This window comes from Tachypleus tridentatus, chromosome 11, assembly GCF_004210375.1.
Source record: "Tachypleus tridentatus isolate NWPU-2018 chromosome 11, ASM421037v1, whole genome shotgun sequence".
Classification (NCBI taxonomy): domain Eukaryota; kingdom Metazoa; phylum Arthropoda; class Merostomata; order Xiphosura; family Limulidae; genus Tachypleus; species Tachypleus tridentatus.
In genome coordinates this window covers 75858719-75878779 of record NC_134835.1, presented here as the reverse complement: position 1 = coordinate 75878779, position 20061 = coordinate 75858719, and the positions used below count along the sequence as shown (strand labels likewise).

Here is a 20061-nt window from a genome sequence, read left to right as displayed (position 1 = left end):
CACAAAAAACAGGATAATTTATCAGATACTGCATTATAGAGTAATACCTGTATTTTCTCTGCCTCTCATTGAGTCAGCAGGAAAGGAAAATACTGGACACAGGTTTGTAAACAATCACAATTATTATAAACTTATATACAAATACACTAACAAATACTTATGTAGTCGATTTACACACCCACGAAAGAGAAAGAGAGATTTATTTAACTTATTTTCAATTTTAACTTTTTTTTTTTTGCTAAAGTTAAAATCTATGACAAATACAACCTCAAATCTAGAAAACAAATAATCTGTATCACAACATCTACATCTCAAACAAACCAATTTATACTTGGAACCTAGCAAAAGTGAAAGTCTGTTTGACAGTTTATATCTGGTAATATGTTTCAAACAATGAAAAGCCAAATGATATATACATTATTCTTTCTCCTCAGGTACATGAACCATTCACGTGACTGAGAGTTACGATAATGTGAACATGGGGTATGGCACCCTTAAGTTCCCTGTGCAAACGTTAATCCGGTTTCATGTTTTATTTATTTATGCTTTTTTTCCCATGGCATTTAACCCATCATCCAGTTCTCGTCTTTACTTCAGAGTAGAAGCTTGCGAGTTACGTTAAAGATTTAAATTTACATAATAATAATGATTCTGTTCTACAAATTCACTAATTTCTGCTTCTTTCTTTTTTATGTTCATGCTTTAAATTATTTTTATATAACATTTTTAGAACCTATGAATTTGTGGTTTTTGATGTTTATCAGTCAGTGAAGGGTATTCTGTTGTTGATGTGCTAACACAATATGAGAAGTTACAGCAATATTTCTTTTGTAAAACAGGTGTTATCTATTAGAGAACCACAAAGAAACAAAAAATAACTGCAGCAAAATAGCTCAACGATATTCTCGATCACTTGTTATGCAAAGCTACATAGAATCAGAGTAAGCAAAAACTGTGTAATTCCTACATTGATATAATAAGATAGAAAATGTACGGTATGCCTACATACCACAAAAGGAATGAAACCGTAGAGAGTGTCTCACACTTCTGTTAATGACGGAAGCAGCTTCTCTCGTCATAGTCATATTGAGACATTGAGAGGTGGTGTAAGAACTGAAATCAGATTGTTTCTCAAAGTAAAACCATTCGTACCATGAACAACTCAACCAGAAATACATTTACCCTTCCTTGTTGAGAAGAGTCTTGACTATAGTTGGTCCATCTCAAAAACTAAAAGCAATAATCACTATTGTTGGGCATTATTAATTATTTTACCCAATAGTATGATTAACACTTCAACAGATTGCGCCATTGATACTTTAGCCAAAGAGTAGATGAACATGATTCAAAGAACTTGCGTGTGTGTTTGTGTGTTTTTCATATAGCAAAGCCACAAAGGGCTATCTGCTCAGCCCACCGAGGGGATCGAACCCCTGATTTTAGCGTTGTAAATCCGGAGCATACCGCTGTACTAGCGGGGGGCTTCAAAGAACTTGCACAAATACCTTTACATAAATGAGTCAACATCAATATCCAATTTGCAAAATTATGTTGCATGATAAGTGTGGCGATGACTCACACGTCATTGTATCATCCTCTCATCAACAGTATGGCTGAATAGGTTACAGAATCCATCAAACATACGGTTGAACATGCCAGCTAACCAGATTTTAAAACTATTTTACAGACATAACATATATTTACCTGATATCTTGAGACCTTACGTTAAGATACAATGCATTTTCACGCATTTTACCCTCAAAAACATAGCTGCCAAATCACATAACTGTTTTACGTTAGAAATTAGAACCTCATATGTTTATATTTAAATAAACGCGGAAAACATATATTGCATTATTACACACAAACAGCGAGATTATATTAATTTTCTTGCAATACTGAGTAACACATGTTCCTGTATCAACCTTAATGATGAATGTATTTTGCAATGAGTTTAAACTTATCTTTATTTACAAAGATAACGATCACACGAAACTATATCACATTTAATTTCATTTTACCTTACACTAATTTATCATCAAAATTAAGCGTCTTAACATGCAATAAGAATAATAGCAGTAATCATTAGTAATAGGGTTACCATAATATAGCATAGAAATATTGAGCTCCATGTGACGTTTAATGAGCCTATACCTCAAGAAAGAGTCTAATATCACACATACTGATATTAGATACTAAAGGTGCATGTAACTCTACCGATAAATAATCGGTGATTATTTTGAATATTAATCATTAAATTGTTGGTCATATTTTTCCTTTCAGGGCAATACATTTTTAACATATCGTAAAAAATCTACGTGAAACTTAATTTTGTCTCCGCATGATGAACTTTGAATAATTTGAACACATCTTGGAACATCTAAGATATATTGCATTTTTGACGACTTGCACAAAATAAGATATACATTTTGTATGTATCGGGGCTCGGCATGGTCAGGTGATTAGGGAGCTCGATTTGTAATATGAGGGTTGCGGATTAGTATTCATGCCGCACGAAACACGCTCGCCTTTTCAGCCGTGAGAATGTTATAATGTGTCGATCAATGCCATTATTTATTGGTAAAAGAGGAGCCCAAAGGTTGGCTGTGGGCGGTGATAGCTCGTTGCTTTCCCTCTAGTCTTACACTGCTAAATTAGGGACTGCTTGTGTTGAGTCATGTAGCTTTGCGAGAAATTAAAAAAAACAACAAACAAAACCATATAGTGTACATTACCTAAAAATATTATTTTTTTGTGTTTGTTTGTTTTTTGAATTTCGCGCAAAGCTACTCGAGAGCTATCTGCGCTAGTCGTCCCTAATTTAGCAGTGTAAGACTAGAGGGGAGGCAGCTAGTCATCACCACCCACCACCAATTCTTGGGCTTACTCTTTTACCAACGAATAGTGGGATTGACCGTCATATTATAACGCCTCCACAGCTGAAAGGGCGAGAATGTTTTGGTGTGACGGGGATCCGAACCCGCGACTCTCATATTACGAGTCGAGTGATTATTATTTCTAAAGAAGAACAATTAGCAAGTGCATAAGAATATGATACAGAAATATCGTATAAGATTTGCTGTTCATAAGATTGTATTTTATTCTAGTTGAATATGTTCAGTCTTAATTCAAAGCGATTTAGTGTACGGTTAATTGGATAAGCATTTTTTTCCCCGTTTATATCACTCAGCAGTATTATATGGAGTTTAGTGTCTCAGACAGAAATAATAATTTCACTTTTTATAATTATCCTAGCAGACGAATTACTTCCCATGAACCACCTCTCGCATGCTTGAGGTGAAAATGGCTGCAAATGGTTCGGTTTCTGAACAACCTGATTATTCTACCCCAACTTCTGATGGAAGCAACAGAGTGAAAGTTATTTGTTTAGGAGACAGCGCTGTCGGGAAATCCAAGTAGGTTGTGCAGAAATTTTTTTGTTTATTAATTAACATATCTTGGTGAAAGCTTAACTGTATTTCACCAACGAGTCTATAATATTAGTACTAATATAGTATCAGTATTGCAACTACGAGTACTTGTGTAATGTAATTTGTAAACTTTCTACTATAGTATCAGTATCGCTTGCAGTGTCTTATATGTTAACACTATAGCCTATAAGGTAAAACATATAATAAATATTGCTAATATTAATATTATATTAGCACTAAATTACCTCAGTATTACTAAGTAATACTGTTAACTTAATATTATGGTACTGATACTGTGATAGGTCTGTGGCTTCATTTGAATTTGACTCCTAATTATATTAATATTGAATTAACATTTTCAAAGCAAACTAGTACAGTAACAGTTGGAAGAAGTTAATGCTTTGCAAGTGAAAAATGTATTGGTGTAATCATTTAAATATTTAATGTTTTATGTGTAATAAATGTACGTAATTTGTCTTAAGACTGAATCCTGAATGTTTTGTATTTTGTTAAATTTCAAAAGTTAAATACAATAACTGAATAAGTGAAAGTAGGCCATAAATGGAATATAAACTCATCAAGAGTTTTGAACAGATGTTTGCAAATTAACTTTTTTTATTTCCATAATTTGAAGATGTGTATAAAACTACCATTGACAGGGGAGTGATTAAATAAGAAATATGATCTTAGACTTTGCTTTTTAATAAAACATTTTACCTTGTTGACTAAAATTTACCAGCTAACAACTTCTGTGCAAAAGTATATGACACTTTGCTTCTTGCATTATCACAATGTTAACAAAATAATGTGAAATTGCAGATCATTATACTTGTTACAAGTTTAACATTAATTATTATTCATTGAAACATCTTGGGTGTAATAAATTTATGATCCTGTTTAAAATGTAACTTACCCATAGCATGAGAGGAAAATATTTTAGATTTTAAGTTACTTTATTATTATAATTTTGACTTTCAATACATTTTTTAACAATAAATATTTATATTACTATGGCTGTTGGGCTAAGTATATGTTGACCCTTATATATATTTATAAAATTAAAACTTATTGTACTTTTTGTTTCATTTTTATTAACTATATTTTTGTGTCTCATCAGTACCAAGCATGAGTCATATAAGATATTTGTAATGTCACCTCTAACTGTCTGGTTTAAATTGCAAAGTAGACTAATTGTACAAATTTTATAGAATAGTAGATGTAATAAACATCTGTGAAGGTACTGTAATTTGTCTTGTACATTGTACATGTTTGAAACTTTCATTACTTTGTTATGTATCATTATGATTCTTAGGCAGTATTGAGTATCACAATCATCAAAGGGTAAAATTACTCTGTTGATTTAACAAACAAATATAAAATAGACTTTTAGAGTTGAAATTCATTTTGTAAAATTTTATTTATAATCTTATACATAAACATTTTGTAAATTTGTATCTTGGGTTGATATCAACTAATTCTGAACAAAAACATTAGTGTTTGTAAATTTATGGAATATAACAGAGCATTATGTGGCACCTATAGCCATCTAGGAGGAAAGTAAAATAGTTTTGAACAAAATAATGTCAATTTAAACCTTTGAACTTCAGGTGTAGTTTTATCAGTTTTAGTCAATCAGTATTTCTCAGTTTTGGTTGTCGTGGTGTGATATAATTGATTATATCTCAGAATTGACTCAGGTGATGTTTGTAAGATTGTTATACTAGGCCTTATTGGCTGAAGTGATTTCTTGAACATGTGAAGAATATCATGAAAACAAAATTTCAAAAACTGTATAAATGAATATGAAGTGTGTTTAAAACTTGTTTATAAGCTGTATTATTCACATTCATCCTTCACAATGTGTTGTTGAGTGATTGTGAATAATTTTTAATGTCTTTTTCTATTAGTGAAACTAAAACTAGTTTAATGGTGGAGAGGAGAAAATGTTTTTCTTTAAATTCTCAGTGTATGTTTCTGAAAATAATTATAAAATAGAAAAAAAGTTGGAGCAAATGGGTATTAGGATTATTCCCCCACCCCAAAAAATATTTTGTACAATGTATCCAGACTTGATACTAATATTTTAGATAGGTTATTATGTAAGGCAGATTCTTAAAGATGTTAATTTTTATCAACTTATTTTAACTTATAATATTGTTAAATTGTAAGATTAGTTGAAAAAATACTTGATATTGCCTTGAGTAAAAGACTTAAAACTCACTTTTGCATTATATAAATGTGAGAAAAATCAGGTAGTAGGCATTAAATGACAGACACGTTTATTCAGAATTAATATTTCAGTTAGTGATTCAATCATTTACTATAATTTCAAGGAATTACATTCTTGAAAGACAATGTATGGTAATCACAATTAACCAAATATTGTTAAAGATTAATTGTAAAATCATGCTATTAAAATATTACTTTCCATTTGAAAGATGATAATTTATAATACTATGCCAGATGAAGCACAGAGCAATTGAAAACTGGATTATATCAAATGAAAATATTATATTTGAAATTTTTAGTTATTAGTACAACTTTAGTTGAGCACTGAACTTATTTTAATGTGAATAATAAAGAAGCTAGGAGAAACAAGATGTGAAATACATTCTCTGATACAAAGTTTAATTTGTTCATTCTACTGCATACAGATACAAGACTAAAAACCAACAAATATGTTGAAAAAACTAACAAGATAATAATACAAAGCTAAGCAATTACAATGAACAAAAGTTAGAGTATTATGAGCAGCTAGTTAAGCATGCTAATAGTATGTTATATATAGTATTCATGAATGCTTTTGTCTGATAGAAAAGTTTTAAGTATCTGCAAAATGCAGTTTGAGGACTGTTAGTAAAAAACAAACTGTGGTCAGCAGAATAAAATAAATGCAAGTGAGCATAGAAACACAGTGTTCTTTATTTATAGTGCAGTATTTGTTACTAAACTGGCCAGACTTCTATTGTTTATGATTGCTGTCTTGTTACTGTGATAATGGCAAGAACACAAAAGCTGACAAGAAATAAATGACAACCTAACTGAAAGAGTTATGGAAATATCATACATTTGTACTTAAACTAAAGGTTTTAGTCTGGTATCTCAAAAGTCATTAACTTGTAAACTGCAATTAGTAGTTTACATACGATCCTAAGCCTTTCAAAGTCACTTTTTTTTTTTTTTTACAAGTTTTTATATCACCCGTTTGAATAGACTACCCTTCACTAGTCTATACAGAAACAGATACTTGCTAGCTGAAACTTAAGAACAAAGGTTATAGTGTGTAAAAGGGTTGGCACATGTTTACATTCTTGTCACATCTGGTGATTGTTGATATGATGAAGTTCATACAGAAACTATAGGAAAATATTAAACAATTATGTGAAAATACCTGAATAAAGATGTATTCTGTAATTAGTTGCAAACTGCAGTAATAATATGATTTCAAAGTTCCGACTCTCAGCTGTAAGTTTTGACCAATTTTTACAAAATTCTAAAATTCAGCTCTCAGTTTGAATATTATATAATTGGATGCAATTATTTTTGCTATTCATAACAGAGGCTCCTTCAAAAATACTCCTATAGTAGTAGGTAAAGATTTGGCAGAGTATTATTTTATCCCAATTTTAAAAAATGTTTGAACAAAATAAATTATTAATATCAAAATACATTAAGTAAGCTTTTTAAGGGACTCACTCTTTACCTGCATTGATCTTTAAAGTGTTTAAGAAATGCAAGTAAAAAGTGCAATTAATGAAAATTTTCAAACACCAAACAAATTATGTATATTTAAAACATAATAAAAAGCAACTTGGTGAAATCTCATTACCAAATTGAAAGAAACCAAAAATTACGTTCCAAATTAACTTACCTCTACACATAAATTAACTGTCTTCCTTAGCATATTTCCCAAAGAGATTTGCATGACTCTCGCTTTGAGATAACTCCCATATAATTTTAAACAGTTGTATGTAAACTGTGCTACTACATGATTATTTCCATAAACAACAAAAGCACTCCACCAACAGAAGGCTCCCTCGATGTGGATTCCTGTACATGGTGACAGGACCTCCCAGAGGAGGTTCTGTACTTCATTTTACTTCTTCTGGGATCTAAATATCCACCTACAGGTTTGCTGGGCCTGGTGACCTGTGAAGGGGAGGAGAGGATCCTGGTGGTTGAGGGGTCCAACTCCAACACACCACTTTGACCTTGAATTCCTGTAGAAGGGCAGTATTTGGGTGCCCCTCCCCCAGATCAGTTGGCTAGTTCATTTGGGCCAGGGTCAACTGAGTGCCAGCATTGAACGTCCTCAAGGGGAGTTATGGACATTATGTCTGATACTGGTTTTTGGGTACAGTGCTCACAACACCTTGGCATCATTGCAGTGACCTTATATGGTACTGTAGTTCATCCTCTCATAGGGCTCCATGGTGGGTGAAGTCAGTGGGCACTAAAATATTCTTTTTTTTTTTATTATGGCTACCCCTCAAATAAAAAAAGTAGCCAAGCATGACAACGTAGAGAAAAATCCGACTACTGGCAAACGACCATGCATTGATGACTATGTATAGTCGAACTTGCAACTTGAATCTGTCCCGCGATTTTTAATTATATATTCTTTAACTGAAAAACCTTTAGGGCAAATGTCTCCATTTTTTATTCATAAAGGTTTGGAAGGGCTTGCTGGTTCTCCTAAATCAGTGAAAAAGTTGCAGTAGTCTGGGGACCTTTTAGTGGAAACACTTTCATCACAACATTCCAAACTCCACTTGAAATCAAAGGCCATTGGGGATATACCCATTGAGGTTACTCCTCATTCTACTTTGAATTCTTCCAGCAAAGTTAGTGTTGAAAGGATTTAAAGACCATTCCTGAGTCAGAGATCCTCACAGGTTTCACTAGCCAAGGTGTTACAGCTGTGTGCTGAATTTTTACTTGTAAAGATGGGATTATGGAGCTGACAAATGTTCTAATATTAACATTTATAACATCACGTCCTCCCATCACAATCAAGGCAGGGTATCTGAATTGTAAAGTACGGCCTTATATTCCTAACCCTGTTAGATGTTTCCATTGTCAATGATTTGGTCATTCGAAAACATCTTGCAGTGTTTCCTTGACATGTACCTGTTGTGCTAGTAAAGACCATGATGCTTTTGAATGCCAACTAGAACTGCATTGTATTAACTGCAATGGTCCACATCCTTCCTATTTTACTTCTTGCCCTAAATGGGTAGAAGTGAAAGAAGTATGTCTAAAGACAGTTTGCAATATTACTAACCCAGAGGCTCAGAAATTACTATTCTCAATTCTGTCTTAGACTTATGCTGCTGTAATCTGTTCCACCTCTACAGTAGAAGTCCAAAAAGACCTTTCTGTGCCTCATACAGAATCCTTAACAGTGCATTTTAATCTAGTACTACCCAAAATCAAGAGTTAACGAATCAGTATCTACTTCTATCTCTGTCACTGCCACATCTTCCAGTTATTGCCCAACCTTACCTTGTTCAAGTTCAGGTGTTTCCATGGGGTCTTCCTCTCTTTACACTCCAAAAATTAAACAAATCATTCATTCATGCCCTCATTTACTAGAACGTATGCCAACAAACACTGACATTGATCGAGAGCAGGATCAGTAGAGGGTGACGGACCCACATCCAGTAAAGAAAAAAAACAAGGTTGCAAGCAGAAGGCCTCTTTGCCATATTCTCCTCCAAAATAAATAAAAATGGCCACACTAATCCAATGGAACTGTCAAGGTTTTCAATCAAATGTGAATGACATCAAGGATTTGATTGACTTTTATCATCCCAAATGTCTTTCTTTGCAGGAAACTTTTTAAAACATACTAATACAGTCACAATTCAACAATACTCCTTATACAGAAATGACAGGTCATTTGTAGGACAAAGACATGGGGGAGAAGCACTGCTGGTTGATCAGTATATGCCCAGCTGGTCCTTGTCATTGAACATGCTCTTGGGGGCTGTAGCCATCTATATCTCCTTGGGTTGTACTATCACTGTTTACTCTCTGTACCTTACCGCCAGTAAACATTACAATCAATCAGGCCTTGATACCCTCAATGAGCAAATGCTAACCCCCTTTTTAATTTTGGGGGATCATAAAGGGCATAATCCTCTCTGGGTTGGTTCTAGTATTGGTGTGAGGAAACATGCTATAGAGCATATGCTCTTGAATCACAACCTGTCTCTCTTCAGCACTGGATCTTACATTTATTTTCATGCACCCAGTCATTCATTTACTGCTATAGATCTTTTTATATGCTCCCCTTCACTTTTCACTTGCTTTTCTTGGAAGGTTGACATCAATCCATGGGGGAAGTGATCATTTTCCTATCATATTAAGAGAAATTGGCCGTGGTCAATGCCACCTGACCCGTGTGCCTCGGTGGAAGTTGGACCAGGTCAACTGGCCCTCTTTCACTGTTCTCTTGGAACTTGATCCTGCCATTTTATGTAAATCATCGATAGATGATTATGTAGCAGAAGTAACTAACTGTATTGTCCAAACAACTGCTCAGTGCATCCCCAAAACCTTGACATCTTTCCCACTCGTGATTTTACATTTTTAAGAGCCATTGGTTTTTCAACTTAATTTAAGGCTTTTATTGGACTATATACTGTTTTAGCATGATTTATTTTACATGTTTTCATTTTCATTTTGACCTGAACCCAGGACTGGAAAGGCCAACTTCAGGTGACTGACAGCAAGTTTGAACTTAATGCTTCAGTATTCCTGGCAGGTCTTAATTTTACATATTTTTACCCTAATTTCCATATACCATTATAGTGTACTACATCTTGTTTGGCACAGATAGCCTAGTAGCTTTGTGCCAAAGAACGTGAAATATCTACCTACCTACCAACAGAAGGGTGACATAATATGAGCAATAATTCCCCTATGCATTTACACTCAAGAATCTTTATTATCCTCTGCATTGTATTGTACAGATGTGTTTAAAGCTGTTGTATGTGTTCAAGTTATTGAGATATGCTTAATTAATGAAACTTTGATATTTGTTTTCTTTATCTTTTGTTTTAAAAGCTGTATTTTTTTTTCATGAATACTTAAGTGAAAGTGATTTATACTTAGTCTTCCAGGATACCCCTCCCAGGTATGTTCCTTCAGATCCCTTTTGTTTGTGTTTTTTTTATTTTTCATTTTCTCACTTTGTCTCAAGATTCTTGGTTTATCTGTCTTTTCTCCTTGCTTAGCTTATTTTTATTATTTCCTTCATGTAATGGTTCCTTTCCCTTGCTCAAATGCCTTGTTCCCCTCAAATTTTTACTGCATTTGATTTTTAGATATCCTTATAATTTTTCCTGAGTTATTGTTATTGGTATCTATCTGATTGTCTTGGAAATTAAGCCTTTTACCTTCTTTTCATTTTCTAGTTTTCCATATTTGTGTTTTGTCTTTTTTCTCTCTGTCCTTCTATATTCCTTCTAACTCCACCCTTTACCTGAGGCACTTAATGATTCTGATGGCTTCTGTAGACATTTGTTCTCTTTTTCTGTTTGACCTCTTCTTCTGCTTCATTCCTCTGCACTTTGTCACTCTGCAGTCAGAACTGCTTGGATTGGGTTACATTCCTTTTTACTGTACATCTCTTCCTTTTCCTTGCATACTTACTACTTGTCTGGCTCTGCTCCATTACTCAGATGTCTTCAGGGTTGTTCCTTTCTACATGGTGACCTGGTCTGATATTATATGACTTCAGTCCGTGTTATCTTTCCGAGTTTTCCACTTTCTCAACTTTGTCCTTTTTTCCTATTTTTCATTTAGATTAGTTTCCTTTCTGCATTTCCATTCTCAATTCCAAGCCTTCCTTTTTTTTTCTGATCTTCCACCTACTAGAATTCTCATTTGCCACTTTTCTTGACAGTGACTATCACATATACACCTTTTTGGGCACCTTACTCTTTTTCCTGCTGTTGGTCCCATTTTCTGACAACAGTCATTTGCCATTTCTACAATTAAATTAATTTTTCTTATTCCTTTTCACTTTTCGTCATCCAGTCTGTGGTTGATCATGGTTGATGTGTCAGATACATCTTTTGGCCTGTCCTTCTTTTGCTTTCTTGTTCTGTTCATGTTATTTGCATCTTCCCATTCCTTGCTCTTTCCTTTGACTTAGTGTTGGCTTTTCTTATATTTGTTGGCATTGTAGAGGGCCTTCACTTGCCATATTTAGGAACTGGGGCTAGCATCCCTTTTCTTTGACTATTTATATCTGTTAGTTTATTCTTGGATATTTCCTCTTCTCCTATCTCCCTTTTATGGTTTCTATTCAGTTGAGAGAGGGGAACTAATCTTGGGATCTAAATCCCAGTATTAGTTACTGTTGAGTATTTTGGGCATTTTATTTTTTCATAACCACATACTTTAGCCTGTCTTCTTTATCTGGTCACCAGGTTTTGTACTTGTTGTTCTTTCCCTGAATAAAAGGTTATTTTACTCTTGGAGACTCTGGCTTTCATAAAACTCTTCATTCCTTTAGGGCATGCTCTCCTATATCTCCTACAGTGGACTTTGTGGGCCAAAGATTTTTTTTTCTTGGGGCCATTTGTTTTCTGTTATGAGCTTCTCAAGGAATTGTTATGATAACTGGACCCTGCATTCCCTTACCACTTTTCTCTTCTTTGGTGCTTCCATCTCTGGTTGGGATACATTTTTTGATTTGGATAAGACTTCTGGTGTTTAGATGCTGGACAAGAGTTCACCCTACATCAATATGCTTGACCTTCTCATTCTTAATTCGGCATATTCCCATTCCTGTCCCTGATAATGGTTCTCTTTTTCATGTTCCATTTAGCCTATTTCAAGGTCTTTTCCTGCTACAGTTGTCATTGTGGTTTGTGTTCATGGGCCTTTTGTTCTGGGCATTAAACATTGACTTGACCTATTCGTATCCTTCACTATGAGCTTCAGTCTTGGGTTGTGAGACTGCCTCTCTTAGTCAGTCTATATTCTATTGATGAAATAGCCTCTATACCCTTGAATCTTCTGTGAGACTTACCAATGGTTGGACACATTTATCTTGGACAGTTTTGTCACTCTTTTGCACTCTGGGTTTCATCTCCGGTCCTCTGTTTCTCATTCTTAGGCTATGGATGTGAATTTCTCAGCTAGGCCTCATCATACTTCCTGTTTTATCGTGATGGTTTAGGTTTTCACATGTTATCATTTTTCTGACACTCTGTCATCTTTGAAAAGAGTATGTATTACTTTACTTTTACAGCTATTCTTTGATTACATAGGATTCCACCAGGTAGTTGGTGTTGTTTCTAAGGGTATTGTTAACCAAAATCTCTAACAAACCAGGATAATTGAGAGTGCTCGTATCATCCATTCTGGCTTTTCATCAACTCTTTTAGAGATGGAGTGTTTTGCAAGATATCTTGGAGTATCCTTGTGGTAAATATGTACCTATTCTGTGGACTAATAATGAAAAAGCCAGCAGTAGGGAGGTGTGTGTGCCTCCCACTTCTCTGGTTCATGCTTGCTGACTTAAAAATAGGGCTTCATGGTTGCCTATTTCACTGTTTCCAGTAAAATACCTTTTAGGACTGAAAAAACCAATGGGCATCCAAACTTCTCTGTGTCTTCTCTTTTCAAATTTGTCTCTACCTTCATTGAGTAGAGTATGAGAGATTCTTGCCACTCATTAGTTCTTAACTATTGGGGTGGTGGAACATAGAGAACCTTCACTGGTTGAAACTCAACCTTTGTGACTATAACAAGGAAAACCTACAAATACAGCAGAAAGTGGAGCAATGGTGACACAATTAATGTAATGAAGCTCACCCGCCATATAAATCAGATATATCGCTCATGGTATCTGCATCCTTCTTATACAGCTTAAGTCTGTCAAGAAGAGTTGAGATAAGCATGCAATAAAAAAGAAAAAGGACTAATACCTCATAACAGTGCATTTTTCTGGCAGATAAAATATGTTCCATAATATCTGGCCAGTTATTGAGATGAGCTCTCTATCTATCTATCTATATATCACATTTTTTTTCTGTAGCATTTGTCTGTTCGTAGGATTGAGGGGACTTGGCTCTATATTGGTCCTTACTACCTGAACAATTTACCTTCTTTCCGTAGACTGTGGTGGTAGAGTTAGGCAAGAACTCTTTACGAATCTGTTATGTATCTTTGTTATATTCTTCCCCTGCAGCTAGATCCTGTCCAATAGAGTCTGAAGGTAGAGTTAAAGTGAGCACAGATGCTTGTCACATGACTTCCTTCCACAGTTGATGTTATTCTTTTAAGAGCCTAACCATACAGTTGAGGTGAGCATACGGGGTATGGACTGAATGTGCACCAGCCATACTGCACATGTAGGCTGCCCAATTACTTGTATGGTTATATTTTAATTCTGCCCATCTCTGCAACACAAATTTGGCTTCTATGCCCCTTTTACTATATGAGGACAGAGTATACCATGGATGAGGCAAGATGTTCTCCACCTATGTGCTCCAATGAAACCTCCTGCTAATTGATGCTTTCTGAAGGGTGTTCACCTAGATATATTTAGCACTGTTCCTTCCACCATATCAGTATGGGATACTAGCTAATTTGTGCGTAAAGGTGAGTTGTTTTAGAAGTTAACATTTTCCTTACCTGAAAATGTATTTCCAATAGATACTTCCACACACGTACATTTCAATCTATCTTTCCACTTCTGATGCTCATTTTGGTACTTGCTTTATTAAAAAATGAGGAATCATCAGTGCAAATGCATAGCAAGAGTTAGTGAATATTGAGGTATGTTGTCCTCCTATTGGTGGAAGGCTTTTGTCACGTGATGATATTATCATGCAATGTCACAAGACGTGGAATTAGGTGGAAGTTACCTCAAGACGAGTGGTATACAATTCTCTCTGGTAGATGTGCTGAAGAATATAGCTAAATTGTGTAAAGAGGTGTTCATCAAAAGTAATTTTTCATTACATGAAAATGTTAACTTTGTTATCATTTGAATTAGTAGCATATGGTAATTAAATACATAGTATGTCTACTTAATGTCTATTATTAAAATTCCTTTGTTTTTCCTTTGTCTAAAGATAAGAGTTCCTAAGTAAAATTAACTGTGTTGTAGTCGTTAAATATAAATGGAACTATAAATTCATAAAAGCTTTTTCTGTAAACATTAAATACATTCTAAGAAGTTCAATATGAAAATATGAGCATGAAGTAGTTATCTATTTGTATTAAAAATATGGAATTCAGAGTTATCGTCATTTTTGAGATCATCTTAAACCTGGAGTTTCCTTTCCATAAGCATTGACACTATTTCTCAAAATTTAAGATACAAAATTAGGTTTGTTTGTTGCTGTATGTTAAAAACAGCCACCAGTGACGAGTAACAGATGGTAAGTGAATGTTGTATATAACTGGAGTTTCTAAGCTGTGCAATCTGAGATATTGGTCAAATTTAGCCATTAGTAACTGACAAAGCATTGATGTGTTAATAATTTCATAGAGATAAAAAATGGAGTTATTTTGGCTTGTTTAATGTTTTATTCTCCAGTCTGTGCATGAGATATTCATGTGTATGTTTCACTGATTTTTTTCATTTATTGCTAATTAAGGAAAGTAGGCTATTTGTGAAAACCAAAAGTAACTACAATAAAAGTTTAAGCTCATTTTATTTGTAAATTTTTGTACATGTAGGTATTTATGATAAAAACTTTTTATTTTTTCAGACTCGTGGAAAGGTTTTTAATGGATGGATAGTATCCTTTTGTAAACAGTAAAAAGCATTACATGTATATATTGATTAACAGTATCACAAATATTTGTAAAAGTTGTACTAGTGAAATAGTACTCTCTGATATCAGAAACCCTATAAAGTATGTCAGATTTATTGAATTGAAGTTTGCTATGAAAAATTTAAAAGGATACTTGTGTATATTTATACATGTGCATGCACAAAAATTAGTTGAATTATTTTGTTTCATGTCACATTTCTTAAATGACTATTTATTTTTTTTATTATGCTTTAGCATTTTTGCTGAGAAATTATTTTTGAGTGAGAATCTCAATGATTAAGGGTAGTGATAAATGTGATTAGGTTAAGTTTATAGTTTGAAGGTATCAAACTGAGTAAGAAGTTATGGTATTTAGTTTTCTTTTGGTAAACCAATGTAGAAATTCCTCATGAAGTCTTGAATAATGAGTACAAACAATTTTACAAAAAAGAAAGGGATTGTTTTTACAGTATTTTAACATGGGGAACAAATATGTTCTCAGTACCAAGAGGATATTTAAGTTTGAAAAAGTGGAATTGGCTAAATGTTTTTGCATTGATTCTCTCTTAATGTAACAGAGACCAATCCAGGGCTTACCTGAACTTGCTGAATTTCTACCATATTTTACCAATGTTCTATAAGAAAGATATGAGATAATAAAGGAGGCAAACTCCATCAGAGTTCCCTTATGAGAAGTTCAAGATCAGTCAAATCAAGCAGAAAGTGAAGAAAGACAAACAACTGAAGGAGTCCAAAGAGGTGTTACATTATGAATTATACATATTTTGAAGGCCAACATAATTATTCATCCAAAAAACAATGAAACTGTAAAAGATCCATCATTGTTGTCATTTATTTTCATGAAAGAAGAGAAAAAAAACAAAAGAACAAGAAAATAGAGTAACTGCTTGTATACACTTTTTTGGAAAATGTACCCAAAATTGCAATTTTTTACTTATCATAAAATTTCAATAATTTATTCATGAAGAAAAACTTAAAAAACACTTGAAAATATTTTTTGTTCTATATTAGTATTAATTTCTCTATTTCAATGTTCAAATTCTGCACTACACGTGCTACAGAAATCAACAATATATCAGGAAGTTTTTCACCCTTATGTATATATTGCATGTTAAATAAATATAAATATTTAAAGCTTGGATGTTTCAAGTTAAAACATTTTAGGAAAAGTTGAACATAGTCGTTTCAGTGAAACTAGGAAAAGCATCATCGACATACTGTTTGAACTCAGAATTCAGTTGTTTAACAAGGTTTCTTCACAGAGAGAAAATATAACAAAATTAATCTGTTATATTAATTTCAGATAAAACCAGAGTGGTTGCTTTTGACAGCAAGAGTCATCAAAAGTAGATTCTCAGTTAAATTCTTTACCTGACCTTCTTGAAATAGTTTTGAGAAAAATTTTCAGTGTCTTTCAGTGAAATGTTAGTGAGTATTGACATCAAAACTTTCTAAAATTAAAATCTGCAATTTGGTGATGAATATTTTAATTTTTGTTGAAAAAAGCATGTTAAACATTTCTGTCAATGTTGAAACTTGTATCAACTAAGCAAAGTTTATTTCAAAAACCAAAGGAAATGATTGATTTTGTAGGAGTACTGATTACTGGAGATTCCAACGGCTGTTTAGGCCTGGCATGGTCTGGTGATTAGGGAAGTCAATATGCAATTTATGGGTCATGTGTTTGAATCTCATTACTTAACATACTCACCCTTTCAGCTATGGGGGCTCTATAATGCAAATTTTTATCCCATTATTCATTGATAAAGAGTGACTCAAGAGTTGGTATTGGATGGTTTTGACTAGCTGCTGGCCCTCTAGTTTTTTACTTCAAAATTTTTGACAACTAGAGCAGACAGCTCTTGAGTAGCTTTGCACAAAATTTCTCAAATAGATCTTGATTGTTCTTCTGTAAACTTAAAAGATGTTACAAGACTTGTTCACTGACAGCTTTTCTTCCCAAGCTAACACAGTTATGAATAAAAATAAATATTAATGAATTGCAAAGTGTGTCAATAGTTTGTTTGGTTGGACTATCAAATGTGATTTTGTGTTTAGTATTTCAATAATGTTATAGGTCTTGTGACATTACTAGTTACAGTTGTAGGTCTCAAATGTTTTGTGTAGTTTTATGGTCAGTTATGTGGTCTACGTTGGAAATATGTTTATTTAAGTATGAAGGTGTAAATAAGTTTTATATTTGTGTGAAAAGGATTAAAAGTTCCTATATGTCCACTTACCAGTCAGCCTCATCAGTTATCCACATATGCATTAACCCTTTTTAGATACACAACTGATGTTGATGGTGAATCTGTTGTTGTTGGTAAGTTGGTTTTCTTGAAATGTATTGTTTTCAAATCTAATCAGTTGTCTTCAGTTATAACTGTTTCAGAATATTATTTGTTGATGATAGCTACTTTAAAGTCATTCATAAGCTCATAGAAAATAAAATTATTCAACCAAATTATAATTACAATAAAGTAGGAACAGTGTGATCCAACTTTTATGGCTGAAAAGCTACAAAATCAAGTTTCTGAATTCAACTATGTAATGACAGGTTTTAGTATAAAATATTAAAATTTGTAGTGAAGTTTCAGAAATATTTCACTGTATTCTAGTTATGTAAACTTTCTGTGCTTACAACATGGTAATTTTTTCTCTCTTATAATTAGACTTCTGGGATACAGCAGGTCAAGAAAGATTCAGCAGTATGCATCCCTCTTATTATCATCAAGCCCATGCCTGTATATTAGTAAGTAATAAAAATTACATTATTTGTGTTCAAATGTTAAATATTTATTTTGTTATTTTTTTGGTACTCTGAAAGATAAAATCTAAGTACTGAAATTTGTTTTTTACTGCTTAATATAGAATGCCATTTAATGCATGTAAATTATCAGTCATTCACTAAAACATTGAAGAACAGTACAACATTATAAGTTAAACTCTTCTTACTTGTTTATACATGTATAGTTTAGGTTTATCAAACAGAATCCTTGAAACAAACATTTATTATAAATAAATAATTCCATTACATAGCTTATTTGTAAAGTATTAACTTAGACAAAGCAAAACATCATAAGACATCAAGAACTTGTACTGTATCTGAGTTTTTAAGAGTCTTATTGGTGGAAGTTCTTCATAGAACTTGCATGTAGGAAAAACTGGATTTGTTTTGAGAAAATTGTAGAGTTAGAGAGTAAGAGTAACAGCTTTGGTGAGGAATTATAAAAGTGAGAAAATACCTGTGAATATATATTTGTGTATGTATATACATATATAACCTTAGTCCAAATTGCTCTTGGAAGGGGAAGATGGAAAGTTTAAAAAAATGTATGATGGTAGGAGATTCAGGTTTAAGAAAGTAGGTATAAGTTTGGTAATAGTAACGTTAGGTTTCTAAAAAAAATTATTAACCATGGTAAAATGGTTATATCTAAATCAACATATAAACTGATTAGACCTGTTAAACAAGGTTAAAAGTGGAATGAAGGCATGTGCAGGTTGTTAAATAGTTGATTATGGAAATTCTAGTTGTCTTTATTAGGAACTGTTTAAACCAAGGATAGTGGTGAGGTTAATTCCCTGACTCTGAGGAAGTGAGCTATAGTTCAGAGGACATGTAAATAGACTGGTTAAATGATGTTTTGGTATAGTTAAATGAAGGTTATGAAGATGACATTTTATGAGTTTTTAATATTCTTAGTAGCAACCATGTTCACACTAGAAGTAAATTGAATTTGTTTTTGATATGTGAACTGAACAATTATGAAAAATGTAGCAGTACTAAGTTTAGAAAAATGTAGAGAGTATTTGAGCAAGAGTTATTTGAAAAACAATATGACTATTAGCATTTTTTGAAGGTTATTTGGTGAGGTTGTTGCAATGAATAGATAATAGTAATAGAATACCATTATGTAAACCACTGTTATCAGTTACCAGCAAGGAACAATGTCTTGAGAGGTGTAAGGCGTACAGATGTTGGGGTAAGGAGGACTTTTTTAAAAAAATATGATTTAGCAATTGTGCTTTACCATATTTTGTACAGATTAGAGAAAACTACATGAATCACAAACTCTTGTGTTTGGTTTCAATTGTTTCTGGTTCTGGTGGTGGAGTTATGGTTTAGGGCATGTTTTCCTGACATAGCTTAAGCTCCTTGGTCTCTATAAAGAAAAATGAATGTCACTACTTATCTTGACAAAATTTCTGAGTACATCTAACAGTGCTTCTGATATATCCTGATGAAAACATGGCTGCTCCCATTCACTCTTCTCAAATTGTTTTAACATGGTTTGAGAAAAAATGAAAGGAGCCCTGAAGTGTCTGCCATGGCCATCACAATCTCCTGATGTTTATCTAATGGAGCATCTGTAAGAGGGGTTTAAAAGGCAAGCTCACCATCATGATTCTCTGCTTACCACTCTCCATGAATTGCTTGCATGATAGTAATTGGATGAGACAACTCTCACAACAACTTTTACCACCTAGTGGATTCTATACCCTGCCCTGTTATGGCTCTTATTCAAGGAAAAGGAGGCCAAGCCTGTATAATAAAGTAACCAGTTAGTGTGTGTTTGTTTTACACAAACAAGTAATTCATAATAAATATGTCTCTAGAAATGACATTTTCTATATTATACGTATTTGTATTCTAAAAGTTTATAGATGTAATGCTCTGACTATACAATGTAACTTGATTTCTGTTTGCTTAAAAAGAATGGCCATATTTATAAACATACAGGAGAAAACTAGATGCTTTAGTTGGAAAGGTACCAAACACAAATAAACAGGCATATTTCACACCACTAAACCTCTTAAAT

The 20061-nt window shown here is 33.2% G+C and overlaps 1 protein-coding gene across 1 annotated transcript in view; it reads left to right on the top strand.

Annotated features, from left to right (window-relative positions):
* Positions 1-3257: 3257 nt before the first annotated feature.
* Positions 3258-20061, top strand: part of LOC143232497 (rab-like protein 2A) — a 35106-nt gene continuing 18302 nt past the window's right edge. The window contains exons 1-4 of the mRNA XM_076468046.1: positions 3258-3416; positions 15173-15202; positions 17482-17561; positions 17911-17990. Of these exons, the coding sequence (XP_076324161.1) occupies positions 3289-3416; positions 15173-15202; positions 17482-17561; positions 17911-17990 (318 nt within the window). The 5' untranslated portion in view covers positions 3258-3288. The remainder of the gene's footprint in view (positions 3417-15172; positions 15203-17481; positions 17562-17910; positions 17991-20061) is intronic.